This window comes from Melampsora larici-populina (assembly GCF_000204055.1).
Source record: "Melampsora larici-populina 98AG31 unplaced genomic scaffold MELLAscaffold_4, whole genome shotgun sequence".
NCBI lineage: Eukaryota > Fungi > Basidiomycota > Pucciniomycetes > Pucciniales > Melampsoraceae > Melampsora > Melampsora laricis-populina.
In genome coordinates, this window is record NW_006768768.1 from 2,409,425 (window position 1) to 2,422,578 (window position 13,154).

The following is a 13,154-nucleotide window of genomic DNA, read 5'->3' on the forward strand; positions in this document are numbered from 1 at the left end:
CTCTACGGCTGTGTTTATCACTAATCGCCTCATTACTGCGTCCCTTTCTAACGGTAAGACACCGTACGAAGTCTGGTATTATCAAAAACCCAGTGTTGGCCATCTTCGTGTATTTGGGTGTCAGGCTCATGTTCTGATACGGAAGGAGGATAGGTTGAGCAAGTACAACTCCCTTACCACCGAAGGAGTGCTTATCGGGTTTCAAGACGATAACTTCAACTATAGAATTTTCGATTTGAAAACTAGAAAAATCACACTCAGTCATAATGTCAAATTTTGTGAATCGGTATTCCCTTACTCTTCCGATTCCTCTGCTTCACCACCTCTTCAGTTTGAGGACGGCGGACCCACCTTGTCAATTGAATCACCTAATCGCTTCCAAATTTTGTCGAATGATGATGATGAGTTTGAGGATGAAGTTTTTCCCCAACCAATTACCACCGCTACGCCCGATGTTCCATCTTCTCCGACCATAGTTCCTTCTGTTCAGAATAAAGAGGATTCTACTCGACGGTCCGGTCGTCATAAGGACCCCGTCAGCTACAAGGGTATGGGTGGTTTCGTGTATTTGGATGAGTGCACCTTTGTCTCTGCCTTCGATGTCCTACCTGAGGCTTTTTCCACCTCCGTCATCGATGTACCTGTACCAAAGTCTTTCAAGTTTGCGGTTACTGGTCCTGAGGGTGAATTATGGCGACAAGCGTGTCAAAAAGAATTTGATTCACTCACCAATAAGGGAGTCTGGGAGCTGGTGGATCCTCCTCAAGGCAAGAACATTCTGCGTGGCTTCTGGTTGTTTCGCAAGAAATTCAACATTGATGGTACGGTGTCGAAATTCAAAGCTCGTTTTGTTGTCATGGGTAATATGCAACAGGAAGGGATTGATTTTCACGAAACTTTTTCACCTACCGGAAAACCCTCTTCCCTTCGTCTGCTTATTGCTTTTGCGGCGATTCAAGGTTGGGAGATACATCAGATGGATGCCGTGACCGCTTTTCTTAATGGTCTATTGGATGAGGAGGTTTATATGTACCAACCTGAGGGTTTCCACCACGGGTCTGGAAAGAAGGTGTGCCGTTTGCGACGGGCTCTTTATGGGTTACGACAATCACCTAAAATTTGGTACGACGACGTTGTCAGCTTTTTGGTTAGCTTGGGTTTCAAGCAGTGTGTTATAGATCCATGCATTTACATTCGTCACACCTCTGATTCATTTACGGCGATCTATGTACATGTTGATGACCTGGCTATTACCGGTAATGACATTGCCACCTTTAAATCTGAGATCAGCAAGAAGTGGGAGATGGAGGATCTGGGAATCGCGACGACCGTAGTTGGTATTCAACTAATTCGGCAATCACCTTTTTGTTACACCATAACCCAGTCTGCCTTGGCTCGTGCAGTTCTTGAAAAATTTGATATGTTGGCTTTAAAGACTGCCTCGACTCCGTTTCCTGCAGGTTTGAAGCTTTATAGGTCCAGCGACGACGAGGCAGCTGCGTTTCAACTTGAGCACCTCAACTACCGCAGTGCTGTTGGTTCTCTGATGTACTTGGCCCAGTGTAACCGACCTGATCTATCATACGCCGTCGGCGTGCTCTCTCAACATCTGGACTCACCTGCCAGGAAGCATTGGGACGCCGTTATACATGTTTTTCGTTATCTTCTCGGCACCATAAATTTGGGCATTTCTTATGACGGGAACGTGTCGTCTTCTACTGCGGTAACTGGCCTCAAGAGTTTTAATCTCCCTGTTTCTCATTGCGACTCTGACTGGGCTGGGGATCGTGAGTCTCGCAGGTCTACAACTGGCTATATCTTCTTATTGGCTGGCGGGCCGTTGTCTTGGAAGTCTCGACTACAACCGACTGTGGCTTTATCCTCGACGGAAGCCGAGTATCGCGCTATTACAGAGGCCGGTCAGGAGTTGTTGTGGTTGCGGGGTATGTTGGCTATGTTTGGTTTTGAAGACCCTAACCCTACGGAGCTTCGGAGTGACAACATGGGCGCTATTCATCTTACGACAAAGTCCATATTTCACGCTCGCACCAAGCACATCGAGATTCAGTATCATTGGATCAGGGAGGTTGTCAAACAGGGTGCTCTGGTGGTTAAACATTGTCCGACTACTGATATGATGGCTGATTTGCTAACTAAACCACTGGGACGTCAACAGTTCTTTTATCTTCGACAACTCCTTGGTTTAAAGCATGTTCAATGATACTCCCTGAAGTCCTTGAGGGGGCGTGTCGTGGTATTTCTATACCACGTTTTATCTATTTTTCATGTGTGTGTGGTTATTATTACTTATAGGTAACTTAGTACTCATCAACTGGTCAAGGACTTCCGTGCGAGTTACTTATTTACTAAAGAAAATCAAGACGAGTTCATAAGGCAAATTATTCACAAATTACAATTAATACAGTAACGATTTGAGTGTGCGGTCAGAGGTTGCTAGGATGGTTCTTTCTAATTAGGGAATAGGTCGTATGTGACCTGAGCTGTTTCTTTTTCTTTTAATTTTATGTTTGTTTTTGTTCAGTCTCATTTATATGACGTCCTGTGTACGATCTTTTGTTTCTTTCCTCATCGGAAAGAAACATATTTTTCATCTTACTTACTTTCTCCGCATCTCAATCTTTGCCTTATCCTGTTGCACTGAGCACAGGTTTGTCTTGCTTTTCTTTCTGTTTTTCTTTTTCTTTTTCTTACTAACTTATGTTGTGCGTGGTGTGATCAGGTGTGTTTTAGTTTTTGAAGCTCTTCGAAGCTCGATAGGCTTGTGCCGTATTGCTTACGCCTCACCTGATTACCCCAGGTTAGTAATGCTCATCGGAAAGAAACATATTTTTCATCTTACTTACTTTCTCCGCATCTCAATCTTTGCCTTATCCTGTTGCACTGAGCACAGGTGTGTTTTAGTTTTTGAAGCTCTTCGAAGCTCGATAGGCTTGTGCCGTATTGCTTACGCCTCACCTGATTACCCCAGGTGTGTTTTAGTTTTTGAAGCTCTTTGAAGCTCGATAGGCTTGTGCCGTATTGCTTACGCCTCACCTGATTACCCCAGGTGTTCTTTTCTCATACGGCATAGCCTTTTTACGGCTTCTACGAGTTCACTTCACATACAATTTATATTTGACAAATGAGAAGATTAATTTGCAAACTTTAGGCTTTGGCATCTCAGGTGGGGACATTATGACATTTCAACTATTCTTTTTTGCTTTCCATATGCATGCAAGAGAGTGTGGAATTGACATGTCTAAAAAGGGTTTTGAGCACTGATTTGGACTTTTGCAAAAATGGTGGATGCCCAAAAAATCAAGGATCTTGAAGACGGCTGTAGGTGTGACCAAAGTTTGTGTGCTTTTTCAATGTGGCATCAAGGGTCTTGAAGGTTTTAATCATACATGATGAATTGGATTTGTGCCAACTTTGTTAAAGCACTAGAAAGTACAATATATATCTGCCATCAAGACTGGTAATTGGTGCTCAAGGGTTCCAAAAAATCAGTCATGAGATTTGTTGCATTGTGTCAAATGATTATGGGGACACTTCAGGTCTTTGATGGATGTGTGGTGTCTTCAGAGACTCAAGACTATGAATGCAAATAAAATCACAAGGTAAGATTGTCACAGCATCCACATCTAAAAAACACTCAACACATAACACCAATGAAGTGCGGCGCCCGCCGCTGATAGGGCTAGTCTTCTATATTTGTGGGAGGGGGTATTTTAAACTGTGTGTTGCGGAGTGGACAATTTAAACTTTTTGGGGAGTGATTGTATTTGGTAGTGAAACGGTCAAGCTTACAAGTAGTTTTGAGGCTATCACAACTAAAACATCTCGCGCAGACTTGATCCGAGTCGTTGTTGGCGCATTCACGTGAGCTATGGGGGTCGCCACATTTTGCACAATTTGGTTGTCCAGTACATGAAGTGTGAGTGTGGTATAAATTGAGGCAGTTGAAGCACATTGTGGGGCCTTGTTCATAGTGTTTGCTTTTAATTCAGTGGCAGTTGGCAAATAGTCTGCCCTTCTCGATCTTCCAAGCTAAGTCTTTATCGAGTAAGTTGAGTACAATTGTACCATGTTTCTTCTTTGTGTCAATTGGGTCTTTGATCCATCTAACTGAGTGAATACTTTCAATAGGTATGTTGTTTTCCAAACTGAGTTTTTCCGGGAAGTTTTTGTTGTTGACGTCGATATCTGCTGGGACAAAGTTGAAGAGAATTGGGTATCTGGCTTGGGGCGTTTCAAAATCTTTATGCGCGAGTTTAGTCCAGATGTGTTTGTTTTCTAGAAGCCAGCTTTTCATCATTCTATTATCAACGTGCATAGGTATGTCTCCTGATTTTAGGGTTTTGGCTCCTCTAATTTTCACTGGTTTGTCGTTAACTTTTGCATCTAGCGAGATAAGTGACGAGTTTATGCTTCGTACTATTTCAGAGCTTTTCATACCCTTGAAAGGTTCGAGTCCCGGAGCCTTGTGGATGATGAGTGTTGCTGTCTTAAATTTATTGATGTCCGCATTTTTTGGGGGAGGTTTCGGGGCAGTGGTAGCTGTCGTACGTTTTGGGTATGGGTTCGTCCATGCGTTTGGTCTCGACAAGGCTGGTTGACTAGGTATTGGTGGGTCTTGGGGTGACAATCGTGAATTAATTTGTGCGTCTTTGCTTTGATCCGCTTCGAGTTTATCAATCTTGTCATTTAATTTCTTGATTGTTTCCATGAACATTGATAGCATTTGGATGACCGTACGTAAAAGAGCATCGTTTGTTCCAGCGTCTTTATTGGCTAGAGATGTCAAAACGTCTTCCATGGCATTAGGGTCAATCGGTGCGTGGTTTGGTCTGGGGTTTTTCGGGTGAGGAGATGGGTTATCCTCGTCGGTGCCCGGAGGGCGTTTTGACGGCATAGTGAGGGTGGTTGGATGGAGTTTTGGTGGATATCGAGAGGGATGATGTTGATCTTGTCGATGAACTTATCGGCTTTTGTTAGAAAATGCTCTATTTACGGATTGGAATATTGGTAAAATAGGTACTTCCCTCATCAAACTTGGCATCACAAACAAGGGCTGGTTTACGTCGGGCTGTGTGACACTGCGGGAATTAACTTGTTTGAAACCCGATTGAGCAGAATTTCAGTGTCCGGGTTCGAAATTTCCTCGAATCGTGAAACTCGTTCACAACTCGTTAGCATTACCTTCGCCGATTTCCCTTGAGTAGACTACAATACATACACTTACACAGCACTTGCAAAACCTGTGATTCCAACCGTTTGACTACATATCTCACCGCTGATCATGTTCCCGCTGAACTGCTTTTTTTCGGTTGATCGAGGCTTGAAGAATGAGGATGAAGGTGAGGAATGGTGAAAGGGGATGTTGCTGTCTGATGTGACTGTACATACACGGGGCCAGCCGAGTACAGAGTACAGCCCGAGGGGAATCGGCAAACATAATGCGAACGAGTTGTGAACAAGATTCACGATTCGAGGAAATTTTGAACCCGGACACCGAAATTCCTCTCAATCGGGTTTCAAACCAGTTGATTCCCGCGGTGTGAGATGTCACAGCATAAAACATGACATGGTTGATAAGCTTAGCATATGTGATTAAGTTGCCAAGCCTGTATACAGGTTTACTCAGATTTTGGCCAATTGCGTCACTATTTGCTTCAAGGAGGTCTCCAGAATCAGACTAACAAAAGAATTATCATTCATTCATCCTTTTCATCTGCTATTTACAATTTTAAGCGAACAATGGTATGTTTTTCTTCATTGGCATCTGGTCTCATCATCATTTAGCTGAATCCATTCACTTTACGCAACTCCGATCAGCTTGTTCGAGTCCGATCGCAAAATGGTAGCGCTCGATATGAGTTATCCCCAAATGATGATATACAGGTCTTGGTCGAAAAGGTTTGAAGAAATCTTTAGCCTTGTCCCTCGACACTTTTTGAAAATTTGGTATTAGACATTGTGCTGAAAATAGCTTTTTTATCTATCAAAAATCGTAGATCTTGAACGATGCTCCTGAGGCCGATCCCAGTACTTTGGCTTTGTCTAATCAGCCCAATGGAGGCGAGAAGCCGGTTTCAAGTGTCCGCGGGACTCTGAATCAGCTCGGTATCAAGTATGCTAATCCGTTATTATCGCGTTTACCAGGCTCCTGACCGTCCCGAATCAATTTCCTTTGTCTGTTTTGCAAGACATGGTGATCTTTACTTTGCATCCTACAAAACATTATCTCCGTCTGGTTCAGCGGTTCCCATCAACTCTTCCGTGTACCAGCAAGCCCCTCAGCCGACATCATCGTCAAGCGGACTCAAGAATGATTTGAAGGGCAGGCAGGCTTGGAAAGATGCGAAGGAACATGCAGTAGATGTACTCCTCGAGAAGGATGATGGTAAAATTCCGCGGAAAAGGGATGTAAAGTTTTGTCGTCATGGAGATAAGAGTATGTGTGACTATTGCATGCCACTCGAGGTAAGTTGAAAGACTCCTTAGACACGATTCCTCGCTGTGACATGTTATCCATCTTCTCACACTACCTTTTCATAGCCATATGACGCAAAACATCACGCCGAATCTGGAATCAAACATCTTTCATTTCAAGCTCATCTTCGCAAACTGAACGCCGCAACCAACAAGCCCGAATCAGGCGCATCATATATCCCACCACTTGAAGAACTTAATTACCAAGTCGCCATACCATGTCCGTCACAAACGCACTCGCCCTTCCCGGCAGGCATTTGTAGTAAATGTCAGCCGAGCGCTATAACATTACAATTACAGCAATATCGTATGGTAGACCATGTCGAGTTTGCTACTCCCGCACTGATCGAAAACCTCTTGGATTTCTGGAGAAGAACTGGCTGTCAGAGGTTCGGTTACCTTCTGGGGCGTTATGAGCGTTATGACCAAGTTCCGCTAGGAATCAAGGCTGTGGTGGAGGCGGTTCATGAACCGCCTCAACAGGGTGAACTCGATGGGATCCAGATCGGCCTACCATGGGACGAGGAAGGAAAGATGGAAGACTTGGCTAATCTTTGTGGCCTTCAAGTCCTCGGAATGATCTATACGGATCTGACGCCTGATGAGACAACTCCAGAGGCAAAGGCCGCAGCTAAGGTGTTATACAAGCGACATGCTCAGTCTTTCTTTCTCTCATCGCTCGAAACTATCTTTGCTGCTCATCAACAAGCCAAGCGACCGAACCCGTCGAGATTTTCAGCATCAGGCCGATTCTCCAGCAAATTTGTGACTTGCGTAATCACCGGTAATCAAGATGGCAGTATCGATGTGACTGCCTACCAAGCCAGTGATCAGGCGGTCGCGATGGTCAAGGCTGACATGATAGAAGCTAGTGTAGAGCCCGGAACAGTGAGGCTGAAGGATGAAGATCGAACCCAAGAGCAAACGTCATCTAGTGCTCGGTATATACCAGATGTATTCTATCGATATAAAAACAAATACGGGATCGATATTAAGGAGAACGCTAAACCTTGCTTTCCTGTTGACTACTTGCTTGTCTCGGTTTGTCATCTCTCTACCGTTGAATTCGAACAGGCCGTGCTAATGGCCATGATTTCGACAGTTAACTCACGGTTTCCCAGCGGATCCATCTCCTTCATTTCGAACACCGACCCCCTTCCCCATCGAGAATCGAGCAGGGCTTCACGATCAATCAATGGATGTCGTTATCAATAGATTGGGCCCTGTTTTAAGAAAAGTCATCGACGCGTTTCCTCAACAGCACTCTGCATATAATATCAAAGGTAAAGGAAAAGAACAGGATGGAGATTGTTTGCTAGAGCTACAAACCTTCTTGAGTGATTGGCATTTGATTGCGTTTATTGATACCGTCGGGATCTTTGACCGGGTACGTTTTCAATAATGATTGCTATCTCTCAGTAGATCTTTGAACTTGACTTGCTGCGAATTCTTTTAGACCGATCTTACTTATCTTGCCAAGTTTGCCCTTTGTCAAGACATGAACATCTTTCTATCAGCTGCTGAAAAACTTTTCCACACTAATTCATGGCAAACATTCATGGCCATCTTGAAAGAGACTTTACCTGGTGAGATATCATCTCTTACTACTCTCCTAGACTTTTATGGTGAAGGAATCTTTGCAACGGTGGCTTACGATTCATTATCTACGTTCAGGACCACCAGTACCTGCGAGGGACTATGCGAGCCAATCTCAGACAGCTAACAACGGCACTGCGGCTGATGGCTTCCCAGACATCCCTGCCGATTCATATAATGATGTTCAAATGGGTGGCACGCTTCCGGCTGACGAACAAGGCACTGCGAGCTTGGCCTGTCCTCATTGTACGTTTGAAAATGAGCCTGGCACGACTGACTGTATGGTTTGTGGGTTACCAGTGTCATGATCAAGGAGAAGTCTGTCTTGCATGTCATATATGATGACTATTTATCAATAATTGCTCGAAATAAATTTGCTTGAACCTGTACCGAGATTTTTGAACTGTATGATCAGTTATCCAGTCATCTTGAGTTGAATTCAATGTCCGTCTGACTCTTACTCTGAAATGATTCTGCTGAGCTTCATCACTTGGGGACCCCAGTCTTTGTTTCATACTCCTTTAAATGGGCAAATCGGAGCAGTGTTCAAGATTGTGCACAATCCTTCGACCTACAAATTCTTTTCATAACAATTCCCTCTTTCCAAAGACCTAATTTCAGGGACAAGCATACATCCAGGGAGGCACATCCGTTTACCAAAGAGTACATACCCAAACTGATGTTGATCGTCAGAGTATCAGTCTCAATAAAAGATCTAACAATCCTAGCATCAGCTCTATCGTAAATCAAACTACTCGTAGACAATCACAACAATCCCCAAAACCATGTCAATCATCAGCTCCATTTGGTCACAAAAAATCAAAACAGATTTATCTCCCCGATTGCTGGCGTTAATGGTGCTTCGATTGATGAAGAGCATCGGCGCATGCAGTCAGCATCTGGAACAGAGGTCCTTTCGGCTGAATACATATGTATACAGCAACATCCTCCCGAAATTCGAACGCTTTGAATTGTGGTACACTGGTACAGCCAATCAAGTCTCAGGTGAGTAATTATCAGCGGTGGCCGTGGCTTGAACGTCCACAAGCGTCCACATTGATGTGGTCTCCCGTGGTCTCCCAGTACTCCGGAGTCTGAAGTGGGGATAGATTCCCTGTGTCTTTTCGTTTCTTTGATCCTTGCTTCGGCTGATTTTTCGTTGTCTCTAACCGATACTTGTCCGTCAAGCTGAAGTCAAGATGGGCCTCTCTATCTTTCTGATGAGATTCCATTCTCGGTTTTCGAATTATCTGGTCCTATATTTGGTCCTTACGTCGATCGGCATTCTTGGCGCACCGTCTCCCACCGTTCCTTCATACGCGACTCATTCTGAAGATCAAGATCATGCGAAGCCATCAGGCATGCTTGTCGTGCGTCAAAATACAGCGGACGTCGAGGAGTTTGCGTGAGCACATCGATCGGGTTATCAGATTGGGATGTTGCTTTTGCTTGTGATACGGATCACTGAACCTTATTTCGAAATCGTGCCTAGTACAATCCAAGAGGCTCTCAACGCCCTTCAGAATCGCACTGGGCTTCAGCACATATACATCCACGGCGGTTCGTATTGCGTTCAAATTTTTATTTGAAAGAACTCACGGCTATTGGCTTGCTGAAGATGTATTGGCGCATTGTTAGGGCTATATAACGAACAATTGGTTATCAACTACAAGCACGTAAGCAGTTTTATTTACTCGCGCATTTTATTCACCACTATTCATATTTATCTCCTCTTTCTTTAGCCTCTCATCGTACAAGGAGAAACAGATGACCCTACGACGTATATCGGCAACAAGGTCACTATCCAAATTGCACTCTCGGCCAAAGATGCAGGAAATGATTCAGCTAGTGCCACAGTGAATGTATTGAAGCATGAGTATGTACACCTTGCTATTTAATTGAAGGTCATGGTCTGACGATGTGACTGATTAATCGACCAACATCTTCAGCTTTGCCATGTATAACATGTACGTCTCTCAAAGCTAGTGGTCAAAGAAAGTTGTTTAGCATCGACTCATATTTGTGAACTTGCACCTTTAGAAACCTAGTCAACAACTATGGAAATGGAACAGATACCCAAGCTCTGGCTCTCAGTGCAAAAGGCTCCCGACAAGGTTTGAGCAGAATTTATTTGAAATTTATTTAACAATTTCGTAATGAAAGACGATCAACATTAGGGATATTGGTCTTTTTTGTAAGGTTTTTATGGTTGCTCTTTTAGCAGCTTTCAGGATACCCTCAGAGCATATAAAGGAACTCAACTATATAGTCGATGTTATATTGAAGGCGCCGTTGGTAAGTAGACCTTTTGGGTGGGAGTTTTGTTTGCAGAAATCATCTGATCGTGCTTTGTGCTTCAGACTTTATTTTCGGTCGGGATTCAATGACATGGTTCGAGCAAACGACAATTGGGATCAAGGCTTCAAATTCAAAGGAAACGTATGTCGAAAAGTTTTGCCCATCCAACTTATGTAACCTATTAAAGACATTTTCGTAACAGGATCACAGCTAGCGGAAGGAATTATGAAGAAAGTTTAGGATTTTTCTTATTTAATCAAGCCAAGATTATTTCAGTGGGTGCCAAAGCTAAATCTGCATATTTAGGAAGACCATGGGGAATCTTTGCTAGAGTAGGATTTCAAAATTCATTTATGTCAGATGTGATTAATCCGGTTGGATGGATTGGTTGGAATGTACCTTTAGATCTTAGAATTGATTTTATTGAATTTGAAGAATTCAATAATACTGGACCGGGATCGTTGGGGAAAAGAGAACTATCAAAATCTTTACTTAAACCTTATGTTCTTTCTGATATACTTCAACTGGTATGGAATTTCTTTTTTCTTTCATTATAGTCGGTTTATGATTTTTGATCACTGATTTGGAAATAATTCATTTTTGTTTGGATTCTTATTTAGAATTATACTGAATGGGTTGATTTTAATTATCTTTAACGTTTATGTTTGTTCCAGACTTGATTAATACGTGATCTTTTTTTGAGGTCAAAAGAAATGGACTTTAGACTTTATGATCATCGGTGGACTATAATATCATTATTTTTATCTTCATTTATTTCTATTATTTTTCGTAACACATTCTTTCGTGATTGATGAGATTTGATCAATGAATCTCAACCCCTCAGGGTAAAACAGTGAGTCACCATCTAGAAATATATTTTATTTGACTTTATAAAAGATGAAGATCACTACATGTCCCTAAATCATCATTACAACATATCCCATTCATGATGCGTACAATAAATACTATGAGACCAAAGAGAAATGGTAACACATAAAAATGGTGATCAATACAAATCAGGTTAAAAAGTAAATGACGACACATGGAACAAAAGTGAAAGATGATTGTGGAAACAACATTATCGATTGGAGAGAGAAACGTTTCCTAAGAGGATCAATGCATTGTAAAACAAAAAATGCGAAAAATGAAGATTGAAGGGTTGCAAAGACTGGATGAAATTTTCAATTGACATCGATTGTGGTCAAAGATAGATCATATGATTAGACTATCGTGTTCACAATAACAATGTCTTGAGATGCCTTGGTTTCGAATTCGCTAGTTTTCGGAATAAATTATTCAACATTGGATGAGGTTTCATATCCTCATCTCCTGCTTTGGTGGTTCATATGCCTGAGGTGTGGTTGATGTTGATGTTGATGGTGGTGGTGTGATATCAACTATAGGCGGTTCTATCCAACTATACGAAAAAGAACACAGAGAGGTGTCTCAGCACTATGATTTTCTCGATTTGAATAGGGAGGGGAAGACTATGTGAAATAACGAACCCCTCTGGTACTAAACACGGCAATGCAGTTCCTACTGCTGCTGCACGATTGATCCAACCAGGAGTTCGACGACCCGTGAGAAGCATGCATAACTCATCGCTGAATGTATTACAATTTCGTCGTAAAAGATCATAAGATGTTCCCCTCCAGTCTGGTGATTCATCAAGTTGAGTCAAGACGTGTTCAAAAGTTTCAAGTTGAGTTCGATTTGGGGTAAGATCAGATACATCCGAAGCCATTGAAGAAGCCGATGAGGTTCCTTCTTGACTATGATCATGAGCCATCTCAAGACTTTCTTCTTGAATTGTTGGATACGCCGAAGCTTTAGAATGTGTTGTAGAAGTAGGACTCTGTACAGAACTTGATGTATTGACAGAAGATCTCGTACTAGCTGAAGAACGCATCAATCTTCTTGTTTCGGTTGGAGTGGATGTACTTGAATTCCGAGGTAAGGATGACTTTTGAGGTAACGGATTTGTTCTGATTTGTCCCATATCTACTTCTGATACTAATCTTAAACCTGGCATGGGTGGTTTACCATCTGATCGAATTGGAAGTGAAAAGATACCAGAGATATCTGAATTTGGATGACCACCAAATGCGAATTCTCTACCTAATTCAGGAATTCGAATAGCTGAATGATAAAGTCCAACTCCAAGATACCAAGCTATATTTGAAAGTTTCCCAGCTGGTAACTAGAAACCAAATAAGATCAAACGCGTATTAGAAGCTGACAAGATATTGCATTTATAAAATGAATATTTAATTCAAAAGATACATACTAAATCATAAACCACTAAGACGACATGTAAAGCACCTTTCAAATCACGTGAAGTGATCCTGGAGATTGTAGAAGAAGGTGAAAGGTTTATTGATAAATGAGTTTGGGTTAATTTTGTTGGTTTAGAATTTGGTTCTGATGGTCTTGTTGGAGGTTGATCGATTAGCATTGAGGAAGCAGTATGATTGATGTTTGAAGTGATGTATTTTGTATTGAACTTGATTTGGTTTATTGAATTGGTTGAATTTGGGATAAGTGTAAAGCATTCTTCACTAAGTTTTGATTGATCACTATCTTTGACCACTTAACTAGCTTAAGTCTGGGCTAAGTCAACTTGAAATGCTTGGACTTCATTAAATTAATCATTCCTTCTTTAATTAAGTGGTCGATTTACATATTTATTTGATGAGATCATCCATTTAGCTTAACATCCTTCCAATTCCACGAGATCACCATCCATGCACACAATTCCCTCCGAA

General features: G+C 42.2%; 3 protein-coding genes across 3 annotated transcripts; 2 read left to right on the top strand and 1 right to left on the bottom strand.

The window, feature by feature from the left end:
- Positions 1-5,723: 5,723 nt before the first annotated feature.
- On the top strand, positions 5,724-8,479 carry MELLADRAFT_42071 (uncharacterized protein; the record flags this gene model as incomplete). The annotated part of the gene is made up of 8 exons (XM_007405571.1): positions 5,724-5,763; positions 5,839-5,919; positions 6,018-6,133; positions 6,210-6,486; positions 6,562-7,536; positions 7,598-7,882; positions 7,952-8,081; positions 8,170-8,479. The coding sequence occupies 8 exons, from the start codon at positions 5,761-5,763 to the stop codon at positions 8,397-8,399; spliced, it is 2,097 nt and encodes a 698-aa protein (XP_007405633.1).
- A 1,354-nt stretch (positions 8,480-9,833) lies between these two features.
- On the top strand, positions 9,834-11,045 carry MELLADRAFT_33462 (family 8 carbohydrate esterase; the record flags this gene model as incomplete). The annotated part of the gene is made up of 6 exons (XM_007405572.1): positions 9,834-9,967; positions 10,132-10,205; positions 10,291-10,386; positions 10,452-10,530; positions 10,592-10,916; positions 11,010-11,045. Coding segments are annotated over 6 exons (744 nt in total), but the record flags the coding sequence as incomplete, so codon positions are not given.
- A 201-nt stretch (positions 11,046-11,246) lies between these two features.
- On the bottom strand, positions 11,247-12,939 carry MELLADRAFT_115382 (uncharacterized protein; the record flags this gene model as incomplete). Its single annotated transcript, XM_007405640.1, has 3 exons — positions 11,247-11,806; positions 11,895-12,589; positions 12,677-12,939. 3 exons carry the CDS (start codon positions 12,842-12,844, stop codon positions 11,704-11,706), a joined length of 966 nt encoding a protein of 321 aa, XP_007405702.1.
- Between the last annotated feature and the right edge of the window lie 215 nt (positions 12,940-13,154).